The sequence below is a fragment of the Anneissia japonica genome, unplaced genomic scaffold (genome assembly GCF_011630105.1).
Source record: "Anneissia japonica isolate Jap-2015-1 unplaced genomic scaffold, ASM1163010v1 scaffold287719_len1884721_cov185, whole genome shotgun sequence".
Taxonomy (NCBI): Eukaryota; Metazoa; Echinodermata; class Crinoidea; order Comatulida; family Comatulidae; genus Anneissia; species Anneissia japonica.
The window spans coordinates 1,501,278-1,522,951 of record NW_022715822.1 but is presented as its reverse complement, the minus strand read 5'-3'; the positions used below and the strand labels follow the sequence as shown (position 1 = coordinate 1,522,951).

The 21,674-nt window shown below is 33.2% G+C and overlaps 1 protein-coding gene across 9 annotated transcripts in view; it reads left to right on the top strand.

The window, feature by feature from the left end:
• The window catches only part of LOC117109397 (rho guanine nucleotide exchange factor 10-like), a 128,570-nt gene that overhangs the window by 87,817 nt on the left and 19,079 nt on the right, over positions 1 to 21,674 (top strand). For all 9 annotated transcript variants that reach the window (XM_033251730.1, XM_033251728.1, XM_033251729.1 and 6 more), the window contains 2 exons: positions 4,667 to 4,841; positions 7,215 to 7,481. In XM_033251730.1, the coding sequence (XP_033107621.1) occupies positions 4,667 to 4,841; positions 7,215 to 7,481 (442 nt within the window). The remainder of the gene's footprint in view (positions 1 to 4,666; positions 4,842 to 7,214; positions 7,482 to 21,674) is intronic.

The window sequence follows — 21,674 nt, the reverse complement described above, 5'->3', positions numbered from 1 at the left end:
TAGAGAAGTCATAATACTTTTACTCATAACCTCGACAATAGTAAGTTAATTCCAGTAAAATGACCTATCATTTTTGAAGTTTATAACATGAAGAATAAGAATATATTTAAAAAGTCATAAGATTTGATGTTATATTATGTTTAGTACATAGCGCCTTGATCGATACATTATTTTTGTAAGTTCGGATAGGCCGAAACAGTTTTCAAGGTAATCACAACTTTAAGTTATAGTATATTATTGAACCGCGTACCTCCTTTCATATTACTTTACAGCATCATGGGGTTGTAACGAAAGTAAAAAAGTAATGTTTTTTTTTCTTTTAGTCACTGCTGCTTGTTTTGGCATGACAAGCCTCATATACCATACATCAATAATTTATATTGTTGTTCGTAGCCAGGGGCATTAATAGTTAGTCCATTCTTTTTTTCTGTTTTTAGGCTAGGAAGTCAGATGTCAGTTTCATATGCACCTGGGAATTATGAGCATGCCATTGATTATTTTTTTTAAATAGCAGAGAGGTTTAACTTTTTCCACCCTCTCAAATTACAAATTTTTCTAAAATGTATATCTTGATACTGAAACATGAATATAGATCAGTTCTATCTACCTGTTCCTTGTTTTAATTTAAATGTAGAATATAATTCATTATAGCGCCCTCTCTTGGCAGAACCATTTCAGTCGGTCCCATGAACTGCTATGTACTTATCAACAGATGTGCCTCTTGGATACCTTCAAGGGATGGATTCAGTGGCGTAACAATGAGTCATGGCGCCTGAAGCAAAAAAATATTGGGAGCCCCGTGTCATTAAAACACTATTTGCCCAACTAAAAAAATGACGGAAAAGATTCAACCATACATCAACATTTGTTTTTACACATAAAATATTTCCCTAAATTGCTACTGCTTGTCATTCATTTAATATTTTCTTATATTTGTCAAACTCTCTTTGAATCTCTGGTAATCATTTTTTTTATATTTATTTATAAGGCACCATTCAAACAGTAAAATAGAGGACCATCACTAGGGTTCAGGCTAGGACCCTTTTGACTGGGACCAGTGGTCCATCTGCCTTCCCCCTCCCTCCCCACAAAAGCCCCAGTGTAGTGTATATTTATAAACCTCAGCCCCTACTATGGTCGGACTAAGGTAGCTTTATACCCTTTAACTATAATAGCTACTCCCTGCGTCCCCTCTATTTGAAAATGTTGATCTGCCACTGGTTGTCCTTTTACATTTCCACCAAATTTCTTCAATGTCAATTTTAATTTTATACCCAATATTCTTCTAAATGTCAAGGTATCCTTGGCATTCGTAAGATGGCAACAATTTTGTTTTAACCTCTTCAACATCTCTTCCTACTTGCTGATAATTACCCATCACCCACAAGGTTAACCACAGGGCAGCAAAACTATCTATTTACGTAGACATTATCAGCAAATCATAGCCTTTTTTTCAGAACACTTTTTATTAATTGCAGTGACCTTCTAAAATGCAGCAAGTGTCTCACATCAAGACCTCATTTATATTATTTGTAATGCCTACTATAGTGCTGTGATTTAGAGTATTACGTAGTTAATATGTTTCATAACATCATGTTTTTTTCAATAAATTTGAATATGTTTCATAACATCATTTTTTTTCAATACCAGTTTTAGTAGTGTTGATAATTTCTTGTTTTGTTAGATTATTTATAAGAAAGCATTCCTTATTTTACAAGATTTTTTTGTTCAGGTATCAATCGGCTTTAGTTCGCTAGCTAAGATCTCTGCCTTCCAATTCAGGGCCCTGGATTTAAATCCTTTCAAAACACTGGGATTATTGTATATCATATATATATATGTGAGGTCCAATGTACACATCTGGCTTGTATGCACCTTAAAGAACCCATGGCACCTTTTGGAAGAGCAGGGGTTAACCCAGTGCTATGGTTCATTTTAGCCCCTGTCTTGGAAACATGTAGCTACTATGTCCCTCGTTATGAACCACAACCATACACAATTAACATCTCAACGAGATTGGATTGAAAGATAAACCGACTAATCAGGAAGTGTCATTTAGTCACGTGATCAAAAACTTTTTCTCAGACATTTTAATTTCCTTAGACAGCTGGTTGTTAACACGAAACATACGTGAGCCTAGGCCTAGATGTCTATGCTCGGTTATAGATACCCAGATTTACACGAGCAGTGCGCATCAGTGAATTGGCCTTTGCCGACAATGAGGTTGACAGAATGCAGCTTTTCCCTCTTCCTTTGGGAGCGAAATACAGAGGCTTTTACAACAATTTCCCCGCCTGTTCCATGAAATAGATTAACACTATGAATATATGATTCATTGCATACCGCCTATCCTGAATTCTCTTTCTTAAAAAAGGTTGATAGCAAAGAAAATATTCGCCAACTCGGTAAGTCTAGCCGCTATTCTCTAAAGTTTTCGTGACTTTGTGGGCGGGGCTTAGCGTCCTTGTCGACATGTCAATTCAGCACAATGACACTGTGAGTTATGGGTTCTCCTACCTTTACCTTTACCCTTCCTATGTGCCTATAATTAAAGTGTATTAGGAGTTGATGAAGTCAAATGAATCAGGATTTTTTTTATGACACACCTCACAAATGGAAATGGTTAAAAAGTTATAAAAAGAAATTCACTGGTAAATAAAATATTGATTTATGTAGAATAGGCAAAACTTAATAAATGTATGACATAATCTCAGTTCCACAGCAAACTGTTTGTACATTCCCCTGCTTTAGTATCATTTCAATGTTCATATAGTTGTAGATTAGGCGACACCTTTTTTTATACCTTGTTTGACGAAACCCGCCACCCGCCAATAATCATGATTTCAAATAAAAATAAAATGTTATTTTTGGCCAATTAGCACACCCGCTGCCACGAAAAAATGGAAATTTCAGAAAAAATATAAAGGTTTTACTTCATTTTTAGTACACCGCCGCTGCCTTAAAATCTCCAAAATAAGATATGTTCCTATATTATATAAATTTAAAGCATTTAACCATTCCATTACTACACTTTTTACATTTAACAATAACATTTTATTTTTATTTTCTCCTCCGTCTGGATGTTTTTGGCAAAACTATTTGCTAAATAAGAAACAGAATTTTATGTTTATTTTTTTTGCTGCCCTCCTTTGAAGATTTTAAAAAAACTAAGTTTGTGAAACAAGGTATAAAAAAAGTGTTGCCTTTATGAAACAATGCCATTACTGTAACTTGTTTCATCCAAGTTTTATATTTATGTACTTGTCATGTAGATTTGAATGATTAATGTAGTGAACATTTGGGTAGTTGTATGAAAGTAGACACTAGAATTTATGCCTGTTAATAGTCTGGAACTGGTTACTATGCCAACATTTACCTATTGCTATGACAAAATGTGCAGGTCACTTTGCCAACAACAACTCAAGATGGTATAGCAACAAGTAGCTGTTGCTTCCCAATAAGTACATAATCCATCAAATAATAAAAATAATAATAATGATTGACTATTGTTGGAACCTCTGTATGCTTGAAAACAAAAACAGACCAAATCGACATTAATACTTAATCAAACCCTAAAGACAAATATAGTAATGTTATAAAATATAAATATTGATGTAGAACTGTTTTGATCATTAATAAACCAAACACAATGAATGTTAACTTACTGCGAGCTTTCGTTGATGTTATCAACACGACTTCGTCAGGCTATGTTAGCTAACATACGTTGTTTTGGCATTGTGTAAACAACACCCTCTGGTGCCCTGTCATGATTGATTCCGGGGGCCAAAACAACGGATGCTAGCTCACGTAACCATGACGTTTTTCAAGTTGATAAATAACATCGACGAAGCTCTCAGTAAGTTGCCATTTATTTTGTTTGGTTTATTTACGATCAAAACAGTTCTACAACAATATTAAGTAGACCAGATGAAACTATTCGAATATAATTATTGATTTGCACATTTCAAATAAAATTTCAGTTATGTTTTTATTATATATATATTAATGAAATTTAATAATTATTAATATACATAAAACTTGTGCATATTCATGACCTTAATCGTGATATTTGTATAATTTCAAATGTTGTGATTAGAAATCAATGCCAAAATGTATTAATACCAGCATAATATATTTTTTATGAAGAATATTAGAGAAATTCTAGCATTTATTATGGTTTATAGCATATTTTTTTTATCAGCTTTATAATATATTTTTATATATTTTTAAAAGTTACCATTTTAATTTCTTCCTGCACAAATATAATCTCAATGAATTGTTTAATTGATCATTTAAAGCTGTCCAGACTATCAAATTTTATCTGACAAATTTGTGAGATGTGCCCATATATGGGTATGATGTCATATTACACCCAAATATGGACATCACATTTATTTTTCACATCAAATTTGATAATGTGGACAGAGTTTAAGATGTCTCTTCAAAAAGATGGCTCAATAGACTTATGGTCTTTCCACACTATCAAATTTTATGTGACAAATGTGTGATGTGCCCATATATGGATATGGTTATGTCATATTACACCCAAATATGGGCATATCACATTTTTTATCGCAAAAGATTTGATAGTATGGACAGAGTTTTACATCTGCGTAATGGTGATGTCAGTGGTGATATTTAATCAATGAATCTCTTCCATCTGCAGAGTTCTTTTGAGGTTCATCAAGATGAGAGCACAGGGGTTCAGAGCATGGTGATGGCTGGTGTCGGGGTCTGGATAGCACTCAAAGAGCTGGACACCATCCGTCTTTTCCACATGGAAACCCTCCAGCTTCTCCAGGACATCAGTGTCTCCAGTCCGGTCAGACGGATGCTGCAGAGTAAGTTACAGAAGTTTGGTTGCATCTCTTTACTAGGCCTAGCAAGACCTTGGCTTTGAACTTGCCATACTATACTGTTATGGGAGAACCAACTAAAATAGAAAAAAGCATTAAAGCTTGGTGGATGATGTTTGCTTGCAAATATCAGGGTCCTGGGTTCAGATTGCCAGGATTTCTTTCACAACTGAAAAACATAACTTCATAGTTCATAAAGTATAGAATGACCATCATAATCTTGCATGCACGCAATGATACGAAAAATGAAGTTACCACCACAAGAACAGGGCGTCCTATTATGATTCGAATGGAGTTTGAAATTCTAACAGGCGTTCTCTGCTTGCAGTATGCATTATGTACGAATGACTTTACTTGCTTCTTCTCTTTTGAAGGACGCGCTCTAGCTCGTGGTAGTACTGTACTTTTCGAGATAGTACTCATTTCCAAGGAAGCCTCCTGCCATTGTATACTCTTTGGTTGTATTCCTTTTACACTGCTAGGAAGACTCCAGATATAAGCTGGAGTTTTCCAACACCCAGATGTGGAACTCCAGATTTGTGTTAATGTAACAGCAGAAAATGGGGCTCGAGTTGCCAATAGTCCTGGGTTCAGCTTTGAACAACCTAGGAACACACAGGAGACACCTGAGTACCGACTCAGAGTTGAACTAATACCGTTTCTGTTCAGGGGCAAACCTCCCCCCCCCCCACAAAACTTTTGAATCATTTACCATTTTCTGTTGGACAGTCCACAAATTTTGTTTTATTAAAAATAATCTCAAAACTTCATCATTTCCTATAGCTTTTTAGTCTGTATTATTCTTCATGATTTTTTTTTTAATGGCCCAGAAAACATTTTGCTTTTGTTGACGTCAGGTTTAGTCTTTTTGCCACTGAATATACTACTTACATTCACCTTAAGAAAGCAGCTAGCTCAGTTGTCTAAACTGGTGGTAGCCATTGTGTGTGCATTGAACCATGAAGATCTCTAGGTCCCCAGTTCAGTTCCCATCGCTGCCTCCCATTGTGTTTCAGCTGGAGGGCTGAAATACAAGTTATGATACTGCACCGTCTTTCGGATGAGATGTTGAATCCATTGGTCCCGTGTGCATTATGGCTCATGTGCAAGTTAAAGAACGCAGTACACTCTTCAGAAAAGAGTAGGGAAGTGTCTATCGGTGTACTGCCCAATCACCACCAGAAGGGCCCCACTGGAAACACCCAGATCTTCCGACTTAGTGGGTTATCCATGGTTTGATTCACACCAAAAATACCTGTACTCCTATCCTATCCCTCTTCCTGTCATTACGTTCGTCACAAATGCACATTAAAGCTGAAAATTTATGACTAATTGCCCGATTATTATGTATAAATGCAATCACTGTCTCATTTAAACTGGGCTCCTTCATGAGCTAGTCACATGCTGAATACACTATCTCTTAACTCCTACACAAAACAATTAGATTACTATTTTCCAATAATTCTGCCTTACAGCAGATTCTCTAAGCTATTCATTAAACTCTTGCACCCATATTTTTTGTAAATGCAAGTGGGTTTAACTGAAGTTCATCCCAGATATTTCTAGGTGTTTTTATGCTCTAGGTTAAATGAGTAAAGGCCTCCAGTGTTACTTCATAGTTAACCTAGATTTTTTTTCTTAACTTGACATTGTTAAATTGTTGATATTATTTCTTATGTTTGTGTGGTAAATACTGTAACTTTGGGTTTATTCATAGTTCATCTTCTTTTGATTGATGATGGATGTTTGTTATTGAAGGATGTGATTGTAATTAACATCGATATCTTTGACATTTAATCAGTATTCGTCTTGTGTTGGTGTTTTGCGAGCATGGTAATTGCTATTTGCAAGATGGAAATAACCAAAGTTTACATCTTGAAAATATAAACAAAGCCTCACATGAGGTTTGATGTATACAATACTGAGTACTACTTTTAGACATCAGTGATCAAAGTAATTGTGTGTCTTTCTGTGTTGGTCATTGAACCATGTTCTCCTTTACCTAAAAGTCTAATTAATATTGTGCGATACTGTTTGTCTGGCACCAGTGGGGGTGCTGGGGTAAGGACCCGATCCCCTGTGAAGGAGAACTGATCCACCTCCATTCGCCTCTGTACGATGTCCCAGAAACTTAGAGCGAGTCCATCCATGCCCACTTGAGCTCTCGTCGGGGAAAACAGACCCCCCCCCCTCATTGGATAAATTGGTTGCCACCCAATTACATCATAAAACAGTTAGAAAAACATTGAGTGACATTACATGGTTTACAAATGCAACTCCCAAACATATATTTGCATTGAAGTAATAAATAGCATGTACAGTGTTTCTCAACACCATGTTCATTGTCTTTACCGGTAGCTGCTGGAGAGTATCAAGCGCATTTCCCATCCGGCCAACCAATCACAGTGACGCATATGCTGGCTTGCTACGGCTCTCTCTGGGTTGGTACAAACATCGGCGTAATCGCAAATTTCCCGTTACCTCGGTTGGAAGGTGTTCCACTAGTTACTGGCCCAGCTATGGTGTCATTCCACATGCAAAACGGACCAATCAGATTTCTTCATGGGATGGAGATTAATCAACAGAGCGATGATATTCATTTCACGTCAAAGGATGATGTTGAAGGTGAGTCGTAGTTTGCTTGTTTTAATTCAGAATACTAGAAGTTTATTATTATTTAGTAGCATTTTGTATACATTTGCTTCCAAAGTGGCTGTGCACTCCCGCAATAGTGCCAACATACCATAATTATACCAGAGCAGCATCATGCTGACTGAGACTGGGCCAAAAAAAAAAAAAAAAAAAAAAAAATATTGATTTCTGGAGGCTTAACAGCCACTTTTTTTTATTCTCATGCCCTGTCCAGACTCCGGCTTTATTTGTGACATGCCTAAATATGGTCATGAGGACATCATCATCATATAGGCACCTCATGACTGAATATGGGCATACAACAGTTTTCGTCAAATAAAAAAGTTGACAGCCAAAAATGTACACCTGCGCATTTCTCTTGCACAATCTGTAACCGCAGGTGCTTAATAGTATATGTGGCATATACATGTGTTCATTTGCATATAGTGTACATGTAATTTGCATGCAAGACGCAGCGTCATTTACTGAGTGTTCATCACATTCACCCTCGTACTTGTAAAACAGTAATCTTGGAGTTGAATAAACTCTACCTGCTTCTAATTTGTAGGTTCAAATGCATTGGAGTTTGCCGACTAGAATTCTTAATCGTATATGAACTTAGTAATTACTGTGAATGTTCAAATGTCATAGAAGGAACAGGTGTAGAATATCTCCTGAATATTTCATTCCTCAAGTAATTACTATGAGAATCATTTTTCTAGATTTAGAAAGTCAATGACCTGGGAAAACATGTGCAGTTATTATTATTATTATATAGTATTATTATTATTATTATTCTTATTCTTATTATTATTATTATTATTATTATTATTATTATTATTATTATTAATTATTATTATTTTTATTAATAATATTATTGTTATTATTATTAATTTATTACTATCTATTACTATTATTATTGCTATTATCATGATTAAGTATAATTATTGTTATTATTGTTGATATGATTATAGTTATTGTAGCTATATTTGTGGTGCAATATAAATTAATAAATTATTATTTATTATTATTAGTTTATCAGAATGAATAAAATAATTCTTGAGCATAGCATATAAGTAGTTTCTTTGCAGTTTGGCAGTTCATGTTTGATTCGTAGAAACAACATAATACATATACTGGAATTTGCATGATTTAAAAATATTTTTCTACTGTATGTGTTACTGTTAATTACTAATCATTCAATTTAATTCAATTTTATTAGCTAATAATGAAATTATTAAATAAAAAGATTTTTTAATTAATGGACCAATCCTAACTAGTAACAAGTTTCATGTTTTATAACTGGGTGTATATGTATGTATGTCAGCCAGTCTGCGAAACTTAGCTAGAACAATTGTTGACAGTTACTTCATTATTATTCAGCATTATTGTTTATGATATACAGCGCCCCTGTTATTGCTGATGCAGGCGTCTTTACAGCAACCAATGCAATTCATTTATAATCAAAATGCATTGAATAAATCTATTAATCTTCTGGTTAGTCAAGGTAATATGTGCGTTTCTTATGTTGTATGTTTTTATTCAAATCAGGGCCAATTTGTTAATTTTAATTTTGTGAAATATTTGGTTCTTTCTTACATGGATTTGTAGAACAACTACTTTTGTTGAAACAAGTTTTTTCCGTGTTAAAATAAAGCTAATTATTGTTGTTATTATTGTTGTGATTCATGAAAACCTTCAATTAGGAAGGAACAACAACAACAACCAGATTATTGACATAACAACAGGATTAATGCTTACGTACATTAACCTCATTAGTATTTGAACAATTTTTTAACCGTTCTGGTTGATGAAATATTATTGACAGGATAACTCCAGGCTTACGTTATATTAACACATGGCTCTTTCACTGTCTTATAATCAGACCACTGCATAAAGATAATACCGGTTACTCAATAGCTGGTGCATTTGGTGACATTTTGCGCATAATTGAGTGTACCAGTCAGTCAGTTAGTCAAAGAATTTATGTAGCACCAAAATATGTAAACAAAATGTTCTAAAAAGCACTGGAGCATCAGTGTTTTTAGGATTATATTGTTGATTTATATTTATTTTTCAAACAAGGTATATAAGATGCCATGAAGTAAAAAAAATAAACACTTTAAATTCACATTTAAATTGCTTGATTTGTATATTTAAGTATTTAATAATTAAAAACTAAAAATTTGAATTTTAAAGTTAAAATAATAACTTTCCTGTATTCCTTTGCATAGATCCTTCAACAGGCTGGTAATAAATTTAAGGATTTTTGTAGTAATGTCTGTAAATCAGTGAAATGTTTTTTTTTTTTTTCTGTTTCTCGTTGGAAGCTAATAATTGATTTGATCATTTCAAGTGAGCTATTCAAAATTTCATTTGGATTTTTGTGGTATTTTCATATTCTTTTTTTACTGATAGTACATCTTTAAATACTAATCAATTACAAAAGGTTGTAATGTCTTTAGTGTCACTGTTGGAAAAAATTTTTAGGTGAACAATCATTTATTTTATTTTGAGGTTTAAACCCCTCACCCCCCCTCCCAAATGACCCACTGAAAATACGAATATGATTTTATCTTTAATGTTCTGCATCAAGGAAAGAAAATGAATCATCCAATCAAATCCATGGTTTTTCTGATGACCAAAATATATTAACCAACCCACTCACTTATTCACTGCTATAAGGCATGCTGTCGTTCATATGCATCTTGTAATTAAGTTGCCTACTTCTCATTTGAATGTGAGTAAGTGGAAATGCTTGTTTTGTTTAGTTATGAATCTGCATAACCTTACTTTCACCCCAAACTTCCGATGAAAGTAAATGTATTGGGTTCCCTGAATAATATAACCTGATCTATTCATGTCTATTTATCATTAGTATCCTCTAACGTCATATCTTGCTTTCTAATACATAAATATTGCGGCAACCCCAGAATGGCCTAATCCATCTGTTTATCCCACCGGCATCCTATCCATGTAAACAGGCAATTGTCCCTTTATCACATATTCAGCCGTCTCTACCAAGCAATTAGTCTGCGAGCGTACGAGTTTGCGACTGTATTGAACGTTGTTGTAGCGTTATTTTCTAGGTTATTGTTTTCTACGTAATATGCAAGTATGGACAAATAAATCACTTTTTATATGTCATCCAATAAAGTCTTTAGGTGTTTGTCTAACCAGAATGACACCAGAATGACATTTTTCTCTCTGATGGGGTTATCTAGAGTTCAATCTAAAATCGAGATTACAGTACTTTAATTGTTTGCTGCCCTCAATCTGTATAAATATGATTATTACATAACTGAATCCTTTGCCATTGTTCTTACAGCCTACCAGAGGTGTTTTATTACTAGTATTTTCTAATCATATTTACGCTTCAAAATGAATCAATCAAAATAACATATATTTCTGTGTTTGCTTGACAACATAATCCAAATAATAATGAGTTTAGAGAATCAGGAAAAATTTTTTTTCCCCTAATTTATTTTAATGAATGATTTACATCCCTGTCTACCGCTATATCGTGTAATATTTTACTTCATTTGATTTTTTTTTTTTATTGTTTGGGATTTAGAATATTTTATCCAAATGTTTCATTTCTGTTATGCAAGTTTTTTTTTTTCCCCTTAGATCATGTGTTGTGGTTGTAAAATTAATGTATTAACATTTATTACCATTTGTGACCCAAGCTCACAAAAGGGCTGTAAACTCGCACCGCACTGTATTGAGAAACAAGCCTCCATAGCCAGAATTGGGCGTAGAATGTGAATTTTGTATGAATTGGGTTTTTGTGTAATAAATAAAGTATAACTTTTAATCTTACTATTTCTGAAGTTTGAGTTTAAAATTATAACTGTAAGAGGTAAAATTTAGCCATTTCGGATTGGAGCTAGTGAAAAGTGAATAGAAACCTGACGAAAATAAAAGCGTTTTTCTCAAAACTTGATGTAAGAAAGTTGATAAGATGACAATTATTCAAACGGTCATAACTTTGCTTCCAGACACCCGATTAAGTTTATTTAACTGTCATTTTAACGTAAAGGACATGTTATATGCCATTATAACAAAAACTCATTTTGGCCTGTGGACAAGTTTACAGCCCTTTTGTGAGCTTGAGTCACATAATTATGTTAATCAATTTTAATAGATTAATGGGGTTTTTTTTACATTTAACATATATTACAATAAATTTTATTTGAAAGCATCTGTTTCACACACAGTATTGAAACCCTGGCACAATTCAACACATTGGTGTATTTTGATAAAAGTTTATAAAAACATAAGCCTACATACAGTATATACAAGTACACATAATATTCAATAGATAATAAAAGATATTTAAAAATATAATTTAGTTAATGTATAATTAAATATTTAAGCAATAATTATGATGACCTTGACAATAATAATAACAATAACAATAATTATTATGTTATTGACAATAAAGATAAAATACCAATAATGGTATAATAATACAGAAATAATTGTAATGACACATTATAGCAATTATTAATAAAAAGGATACAATAATTGTAATGGCAGTTATTATAATACTAAATATACAGTACAGTAATTGTAAAGACAATAATAATAGCCAAATATTTATAATGCACTAGTTTGCTCAGTTTTTATATATACAAACACATTTTCTTTTTTATATTAACTTTAAGTGGATATAACGTAGTCAGACATTAATAACAAAAAATAAAAGATACCGTTTTTATAGTAATGACAATTATACATTAGTAATGATTAAAGTGAAGTCAATATGTTGACTATATTGATAATTCAGATGCAGCTTCTGTTGTCTTAGTGTTTTCTTCATCTTCCCTCAACTCCCCCTCCTTTTTGAGGCATCATCTTTGTTGGTGGTCAGTAGTTTAATAATTAATTTTGTTTTTTGACTATAAAAAAAATGTTCATAAAATATAGATATTTATCTTTTTATTTTTACATTTTGTTAATGTCTTGCTTATTTATTTTATTTTATATTTTTTTTTGTATCTATAATGTGTTTTATGTACCTGGCCCTATGTGAGAACAGGTATACACGTATTACAGAACAGGGCAAAAAAATTGAAAAAGAATTAGATGATGATATTTTAAAAAAACTTTTGTTTTTAGCTTCCACTGTATATTTTTTGTTTTATTGATTATATTTCCTATAATTCAAATAACTATATGTAATATGTTATGACATTTTATTAATTAAAATTAGAAGTAGTATTATGACATTTATCTTATCCAATTTATAATTATCATATTTTGTTTTGTGATACTCATTAATACCTTAACGGCAACACATAAATCGAATTATTTCACATGTTCAACGCTGTCGATGTGTGGTCAACCGTGAAGTTGATTCTCGGAAGCGTGGTCGCTCATCATTAATCTCCAAGCCAATGACCTCAAGGCGGATAACACTAAACTAAATTTTTTGATGAAAGAAAGAATAATTGACAAATGCAATAATCCACAAGATTCAGAAAAAATGTTTTTTCCATATAATTTGTTTGATTGATTTACTTCCCCTGTTTTTTGCTATATCCTGTAATATTTTATTTTATTTGATTTTGTTTTATTGTTTGGGATTTAGAATATTTTAGCCAGATGTTTTATTCCTGTTATGTAAGTTTATGTTTTTTTTTTCTTATTAGACCATGTGCTGTAGTTGTAAAATTAATATATTAACATTTATTACCATATGTTAATAAATGTTTATAAATTATTTTTTTTTTTACATTTATTAACATATGTTACAATCAATGAATTTTCTTTGAAAGCATCTGTTTCATACACAGTATTGAAACCCTGGCCAAATTCAACACATTGATGTATTTTGATGAAAGCATATAAAAACATAGGCCTGTATATATACAAACACACATACTGTACATACATACATATATACATACAGAAATAGTAGCAAGTATCAGTAGCTGATTTCTTATCATAATTTTAATGTTTGGTTTTATGACAGAAAATATATAAAAAATATTTGACACTGGTATCTATCCCACAAAATTCAGCTTATTTCTAGAGTCCCTGACAAAGAATACAAATTCAGTGGCGGATTCAAGGGGGTCCGGCCTGGGGCCACACCTCCCCTTAATTTTTTCAAAATTAAAAAAAAAATTGAGAAAATTCTACACAAATTTTGAGTCTGAAAGTGCCATTTCCTCTGAGGTGCCATAATCATAAATTCCTTCCCTCAGCCCCAACCATGGTTGGGCTGAGGTAGTATAGACCCTCCATTTGTGAAAGTCCCTCTCTGGGCCCCCTGTATTGCAAATTCCTGGATCTGCCACTGAAATTGATAAATATGTGATTTGAATAAGCACATTAAACAAGTTCACTGTTTCTCTAAAAACCGCTCTTTCAATACTACGCTTATTAGAGAGGTGTTACGTAGGTGTATTTTTGTACAATCCGAATTTAAAATGTTGTTATTGTGACATGAATTGGTCAGGCGGCCTACACATTTTAAAGCCTTACAATACAACCAGTATTACAGGATTATTCTTTTCAGCTAATTTCTTTTTTGAAAAAAAAAAACAATTGATCAATCTTGATTCTCAAATTCTTGCTATGCAATCCCACGAGAAAGCCAACAAATTTGTTTGTGTAGATGTTTTCAACTGTTTATAAACTTGAGCTCTAAACTTAATCGCATTTGAGCTGAACACTTAGTCAGGAAAAACAACTGCATCCCACGATCCTGTTTTAGAAAAAGTAAACGTGCAAAACAAGCTTTAACTGTGTGCAAGTTGAATTTATAATTATTGTGAAGAACTAATAATAGCAATCTGACACTATGATCTTGCTTTGTTCCTTGTCTTTCACTCACAATCAGTCCTTCAGACCTCTTCAGATCATCTAAGAAAAAATGTATATATCATTGGCAGTACAATTCCCAATTTCCTGGTATAAGTTATAAATAGTCCGAAAGTGATTCTGGTCTGAAACCCGTCACTCTTTACCAGAGCAACAATAGTCAATCACAGCAACAACCATTCTGGACAGTGGAGCAGTCAAACTTACAAATGAAGTAGTCAATTCACCATTGCAACTGTCACTCTGACTAGTACAGGAGTCTTACCAGTACAGTGGTCACTCTGATAGTGCAACAGTCTAATCAGTCCTTCAGATCAACAGTCTGGGGTTTTTTTTTTGTGCAACAGTCACTCTGGCCAATGAAACAGTCACTCTCATGACTACAACAGTCCCTTTAATTTACCAGTACAATGGTCACTGTGGCCAGTGCAACAGTCATTGACAGTGCAACAGTCAATCTGACCAGTATGACAGTTATTTCCACCACTACAGCAGTCCCTTTAATTTACCAGTACAATGGTCACTTTGACCAGTGTATCAGTCATCATTGTCAGTGCAACAGTCACTCTGGACAGTTAAACAGTCACTCCCACCACTAGCAGTCCATTTTCCCGGTACAATGGTCAATCTGATAAGTCAATCTGATAAGTGCAACAGTCACCTGGCCAGTGGAACAGTCACTCTCCACCAATGCAAACTACATACTTTTGGTATAGACCTCTTGTTTGACAGTCCTATATATTCTTGGTCAAAATTATAACTGAAGTTTTGCTTGATGATTTTGTTTTATAGCAATCTCCTGCTCATATCACATTTTGGCTGTTAAAGCTTGAACGAGGATACGTAATCAAGTGAGGTCAGAATAAAGTCAATAGTTGGTTTTGAGGAGTCAAATACTTTCTGTTTATTTTATGACAAGATTGATCTGTTCTTTAGTTTCTTACTTTCATGCCATCAATTTTAATCTTTATACTGTTTTTTTTTTATTGTTTTATAACCTTTTAAGTGTTGCCAGAATGTTTAGTAATAGATATTGTTGCCAGAAAGTCTGAGATTTATTCCAAGCTACCAGACAAATCACATGTTGCTTCCCAGTATCTGCTGACCTGGGGGAGGGGGGAAGGAGGCTCAAGTCAGGGATCCCCCATTGCTCTGGTCAACCCCCTTCCCCCTTCCCCCTCCTTTCTTTATTCTGGATACTCAGTATTGTTACACTGTTCTTCCCTGAGGTCCAGGGTATTATCTTAAACTACACTTTATTACAAAATAAAATTAAAAGAAAAATGCATAAAAATATAAAAACAATATATATTGAATAATTTGAATTACATAATAAATAATTAAAACATTTCTTAAGGATTAAAAGCGAAAATAATTAAAAAAGGATTCAAAATTGAGTAAAAAGATACATTAAATATAAATTTATAATTTAGGACTTATTATATATTATATAAATACAAGAAACAGAAAAGAAAAAAAAATGGGAAATTAAATGAGATTTTTGAAGGATTGTAAGGAAAGTGAATGAATATTGCTACGAAGGTCTGATGATAGATTATTCCATAATTTAACAGAACGATATTTAAATGTCCTCTTTCCAAAATCATTTCGCCATTGTGGTAAGACTAAAGTGTTTTTCAATTTACTTCTTGTATTTATGCTATGGTAAGTATCAATTAATTTGTAAAAATTAGTTAAATATTCAGGAACAGTGCCCGATAAGCATTTAAATGTCATTAAAAGAATATTATGTTCCCATTGTTGGTTTACATCCTTCCAGTTAAGAGATTCCATAAGGTCATTAACAGGTGTTTCTAATATCAGCATGCAAAATAATTCTGGCTAGTCTATTTAGTAAAACCTGAAGTGAATTAAGGTGTGCAGCTGTGCAATTGGACCATACAGTAAAGGTAATACAAAAGAATTTGCTAAAAGTCTAAGAGAAGAATTTGGTAAATAATATTGTAATCTACGAATAACACCAATGCGTTGAGAAATTGTGAAGCAAAAATTCTCAATATGATTATCCGGCCATGTAAAGAAAGTGTTAAGATAGCTCATTTAAACAAATCCTGGAAGTGTCTTCTTCAAACTTGGGATGCCACTGACACCTCTGGGCGGTGGCAATGCCAAGGGAAATGTATTTCCCAACTCATTTATTTCTTTATGTTTTTCACAGTCTTATAGACTTAAGTTTAATTATATGTATAAACTCATTTACGGTACCAGACATTTTGAAATTGCCTTTTGCCAATATGTGAGGTCACTAAATGAGATGCAGCATTGGTGAGATCATTCCATAAGATAAAGTCACAATATTTATCAAATTTGATTTCAATATTGTTTGAATATTTGATACTTCCCATTTACTTTGTGCATCAAATTTTGATTTCAATATTTTTTGAATACTTTATACTAATATTTTTATGATAGTTTAATTTTTGAGTTAATTTTCTTACTATGAAAGTATTCTGTGTACATATTCTTTACTTTTCCAATATTTGTACAGGTTACTTTAACAGATTTTCTCAATTTCCATACATTTTAAACTTCCAAGGCTCATGTCTCTGGATCTACAGTATTTATTCTATGAAACTCATTCAAAGACCAAATTAAAACTACAAATATGTATATTATCTAAATTTTTTGATTTTCCAACTATCTGACTCACTTGTGGTGAGACCTCGCATGTAGGTCAGACAATTGATGAGTTTCATCTTTTTAAGTTTAAACTGCCTAACATTTCATAAAAAAATCACAGATTAATCATAAGCCACTTATTGATCGAAATATTTGATATGTTATTTTTGCTATATGTATATTATTCATCATGACATATAAATAACCTTATCACATTCCAAGAATGGGCAACGACCTAGGCTGTTTTTTTCTTCGTTTCTGTTGACATTTTATGTTTCAAGATTCAACCTAAATGAATGGTTTCTTCTACAACACTATTATGATTTACTAACTCCATCATTTGCAGTCGCACAAGTCACGTCGTCACTAAAGCATTCTTCGTCGACATTAATTGAATATGTCTAGCACAGTTCATGGAATTACTAATTCCTGCGCTCTGCGTTAATGTTGATGGGATAATAATAGTTGCCAGTGGCATTGTTCTCGATGGCTCTCACGTTGGTGATAACAAGAGAGCAAATGATGCTTGCTTGTTAACCATAAGGTGATTGGTTCGATCCTTTGCCTTCTATTGTATATGAACCACAGATATTCTATTATTATTAATAATATTCATGTTTTCATTGTAATTAAAGTCCTATTATATTAATTTATATATTCAGGTATACAAATATACAAAAACAACTAGCCGCACACAAGGCTGACACGGCTGATTTTTCAAGGAACAGTATTATTATTGTTACTATTACTCTGCGTAATATTATTTACTTTTTTTTTTAATTGCTGCTGTTTTATTATCAGTCTTCACAAAGTATTGAAGCTCCAGGGAAGCTTTGGTATTTAGTACACTTCTTTTTCATGTTGATGAGATGGGCATATATATATATATATATATATATATATATATATATTTTTAGTCATGAAGAAATGAGTCTTGTAGTATGAAAAATGAGTTACTAATATATGTAGATAGATGACTATTACATAAACTATATTTTGGTCTTTGAATCCTAGGTTGAGTACAGCTGGAGTAAGATAATTTTTAAGTTTAGATGTCCAAAAACATGCTTTAAAGAAAATTTTAAAAATGTGCCTCAAAAATACCTTTATCTTAGGTAACTCAACTCATAACTTTACTACCATGAAATGTACATATTAAACTTTTCTGGGAATTTGAAACTCAATTTTTGTGAAAATGTCACTTAAAATATATATTGTCACAACGCCTAACTAGAGTTTGGTTGGTCTGATTGGTTTCATCGTGACAGAAACTTGAGACTATTGTTTTTACAACTTGTGTGGTGATTATGCTAATTGATCATTTAAATTACATAATTAATTTTACATTTCATATGGCAATTTACACAGGATACAACTAATTCACATCAATGTTCTCTAATTTACTTGAAATTATAATGGGATGAAATTGATTTTACAAAAATGATAAATCAATTTCCATGTTGAATTTTGATATATTTTGTTTTAGTTTATAAATCATTAAGGCTTCACACACATCAGCTGTGGGTTAGCAGGATCCAGATAAATAACATACGTGCTGTACCCTTGCTTTCAATACAAGAAAATTTCTGATCCAGATTTTGTATAATAAGATGACATTGGAATCACTAGCCAATAGGAAACTGGAAATGCGTATGTGTGATTGGTTAATGATAGAAACATACTCAACTTGCTCACCGATAGCACTCACAAACCATTAGCCTATCCAGATTCTGGTAACGGTTAGCACTGATCGATCGGCGTTCTCACACAGGTGTTAATGGTTAGCTCCCGATCTGGATAGTGGGGCTCTAGTGCGAACTTAACCTTACAAATTTCCAGTTTTAACATAAATTGCTGTGTTCAAGAGTTTGAAACTGTTTACTAGTACAAGTTGCCATTGACTATAGATAATTTGCTGTTGAATAGACACCGGTCTATCACCACAGATTTTTTTTCATAACATTTGAAGAGATTTGTTTGCTTTCTTGTACTACATAAACCACACATAACTTTTTTAAATTACAATTACAAAAAATGACATTTTGACTCCATCTTGAAGTCATACTCAAGCTCAAGTGAGATACGAAGTTTAAATGTATAGATTATTCTCAATAAAGCTAAAAGGTTGAAGGTATCTTAAGATTATATCTTTTTGTTTCATGTTCCTTATTCAAAAAGTTAAATTTACCGGTTGATCTTTTCCCCAACTGAGACAATAAACAATCCCTACGCCCACTAAGCCTGCGTTGTTATAGACCTTAATTAATGTTTGAATATTATTTCTATGTAGCGCCACCTATTGCTTGTTTTTCACTCAGCATGCACATGTCCCGAAAAACAAGAACAAACACAAGGTTCGCTGGTGGTGCTGCATTAAAAATGATACAATATACACGTGTGTGTGTGTGCGTGTGTGTGTGTGTGTATAATACTGGTGTCCGTAAACATTTGTATAACTGTAACTGAAAAATGCGTTGGACATTTTGTATTTGACATTATACATAGGAAGGCATTTTTTTGTCTGTTTTGTTTTTAAATAGTTTTTATTGCATGATTAATCCAGTACTTCCCTTCATTTTTTTACATTAAGAAAATGTCAGAAGTTAACTACATGCAAGTTGACTGCGGTTTCTGCATGAAAGCGTAGATATGAGCATGATGCTTTAAGCTGTTTGTCATAAATTGAAGCATCCGTCATGCATCACTGAACATGCAGGACACGTTAGATGCAATGACAAATCGGTTAACACAGTTGATACAAGGTACGAAGTCCTATGGATATAAAACATGTTCCCAAGCCATGAATAATAACAGTGGTGGCACCAGAAATTTTCTGTCTGGGAGTACAACATGTCAGACAAGGGGGGGGGGGGTCAGAACCAATGGGCCGAGTAAGAAACTTGCATTTCAGGTTGAATGTATATTACATGTACACCATTAGTCAAATGTGCTTTATGGCCTAGATGTTTCGAAGATAGTGCGGAATTGTTACCTGGCGTACTGCCCAATTCACTAATTCATGAGTGAGATATATTAATATATAATAAAAATAAACAAACAAATGGAATAAATAATTAATAATGGAAATAATTCTAAATATTTTAATCTGGAGTTAGATATTGAAGTAGGGTTGAAGGGCAAGATTTATTTATTCCGTGTTTCGCAAACTCACAGCTGGCCAAAAATAAAAATATGTTTTATATTCTTATGCCAAGATGCTTGGGACAGAACCAATTCACCAGATATAAAAACTATTTTTATATTTTTCCACCCTTAATGATCCTTCAACAAATGTAGTTCGCTAAAGGTTGTCTCTCTCTCTCTTTACCCAGAAGTATAAGTTGACTCAAGACACCAGTGCGCCGATTACTAGCTGCGATATTTATGTAATTATCCCCCAGAGAGCTGAGATGTGTTCTTTAGGTGTTTGATTCAATAACTGGTTTCATGTGGAGCGCCTAGAGGCCTTGTTGTCATGATGCGTTATATAAAACTTGCATATTATTATTAAAGCCAGGTTCCGAAGGCTTAGAAGGAAATTTTTTTTTTATATGCTAAAAAACTGATTTCTCTAAGACACAAAAGGGGTGTTTGAAGAATTGAAGAAAAATAAAAGTTGTTAAGTTCTTGCACGTTGATCATCATCATCATCAATCTTCATCATCATCATCATAGTCATCATCATCATCAGTAATCAGCATCATCATCATCAATCATCAAAATCAGCATCGATCATCACCATAATCATCATCATTAACTTCATTTCTCTTACCCCTATGATAAAGTAATTTTTTTCATCATCATATCACTGAAAATTTAGCTTAGGCCTTTTTTTTTTCACAAGCTACATCATCCAGAAAATCCCGCAGATTTCCTAACATCCTCATGGAAAATGAGTATCCTCTCATTTTCTCACACCTGTCCATAGTCTAGAAGTCTAGATATGTATGTACTGTATGTCATATCTGGGAAGAGCAGGACGGGATTGGCGCCCATTTCATGTTCTGTTTTTTTGTCTTGCCTAATCTAAACATGAAATGTGATACCAAGACCTAATATCTGATAAATTTCCCATTGTGTTGCAAGTGATTCATACAATTGCGGTTTGTTTGCGGATATGGCTTACTCTACTTCCCGTATGTCTTTGCGTCTTTGCGGGCTTTCAATGCAATTGTAATGATAGTCTGGTTATATTTGGCAGCTTGCCAACAGAATGTTGTGGCTGGGTATTCACCCCGAACTCAAGTAACCTTGCCTAGAATCAGCAAAGGTGTTTGATTGTTGGTTTAAAAGCAGATGCTTTCCTTTTGTTGGCCCTAACAGACCAGTAGTTTATTATCTGTAGATTAAAATTCCATGTATCCTAAGCATTTTATTAAGGCCACACTTAAAGCTACTGGTTATATCTGATGGTGTTCCAAAATACCCTGGTAATATCCTAATTGAGGTTCATTTTTGGTCCCTATAGACAAATCCAATTAGAAAAGGGCGCTCTCTATTTGTGTCGCCATTGCTGAGGACCTCCTTGGGGCCCCACGTGCATGTCAGGTTCAAGTACGGTGGTGCCAAGTATTAAGAGTAGATTACTATGAAAACAAAATATTGTACATGCTACAATTCCGATATTTACATTTTGTCGTTAAAATCTTCTACCAAATCCGCAGGTATGTCATCTGCAGAGAGAGAATAATCAATCGGTCTACTATATGTATC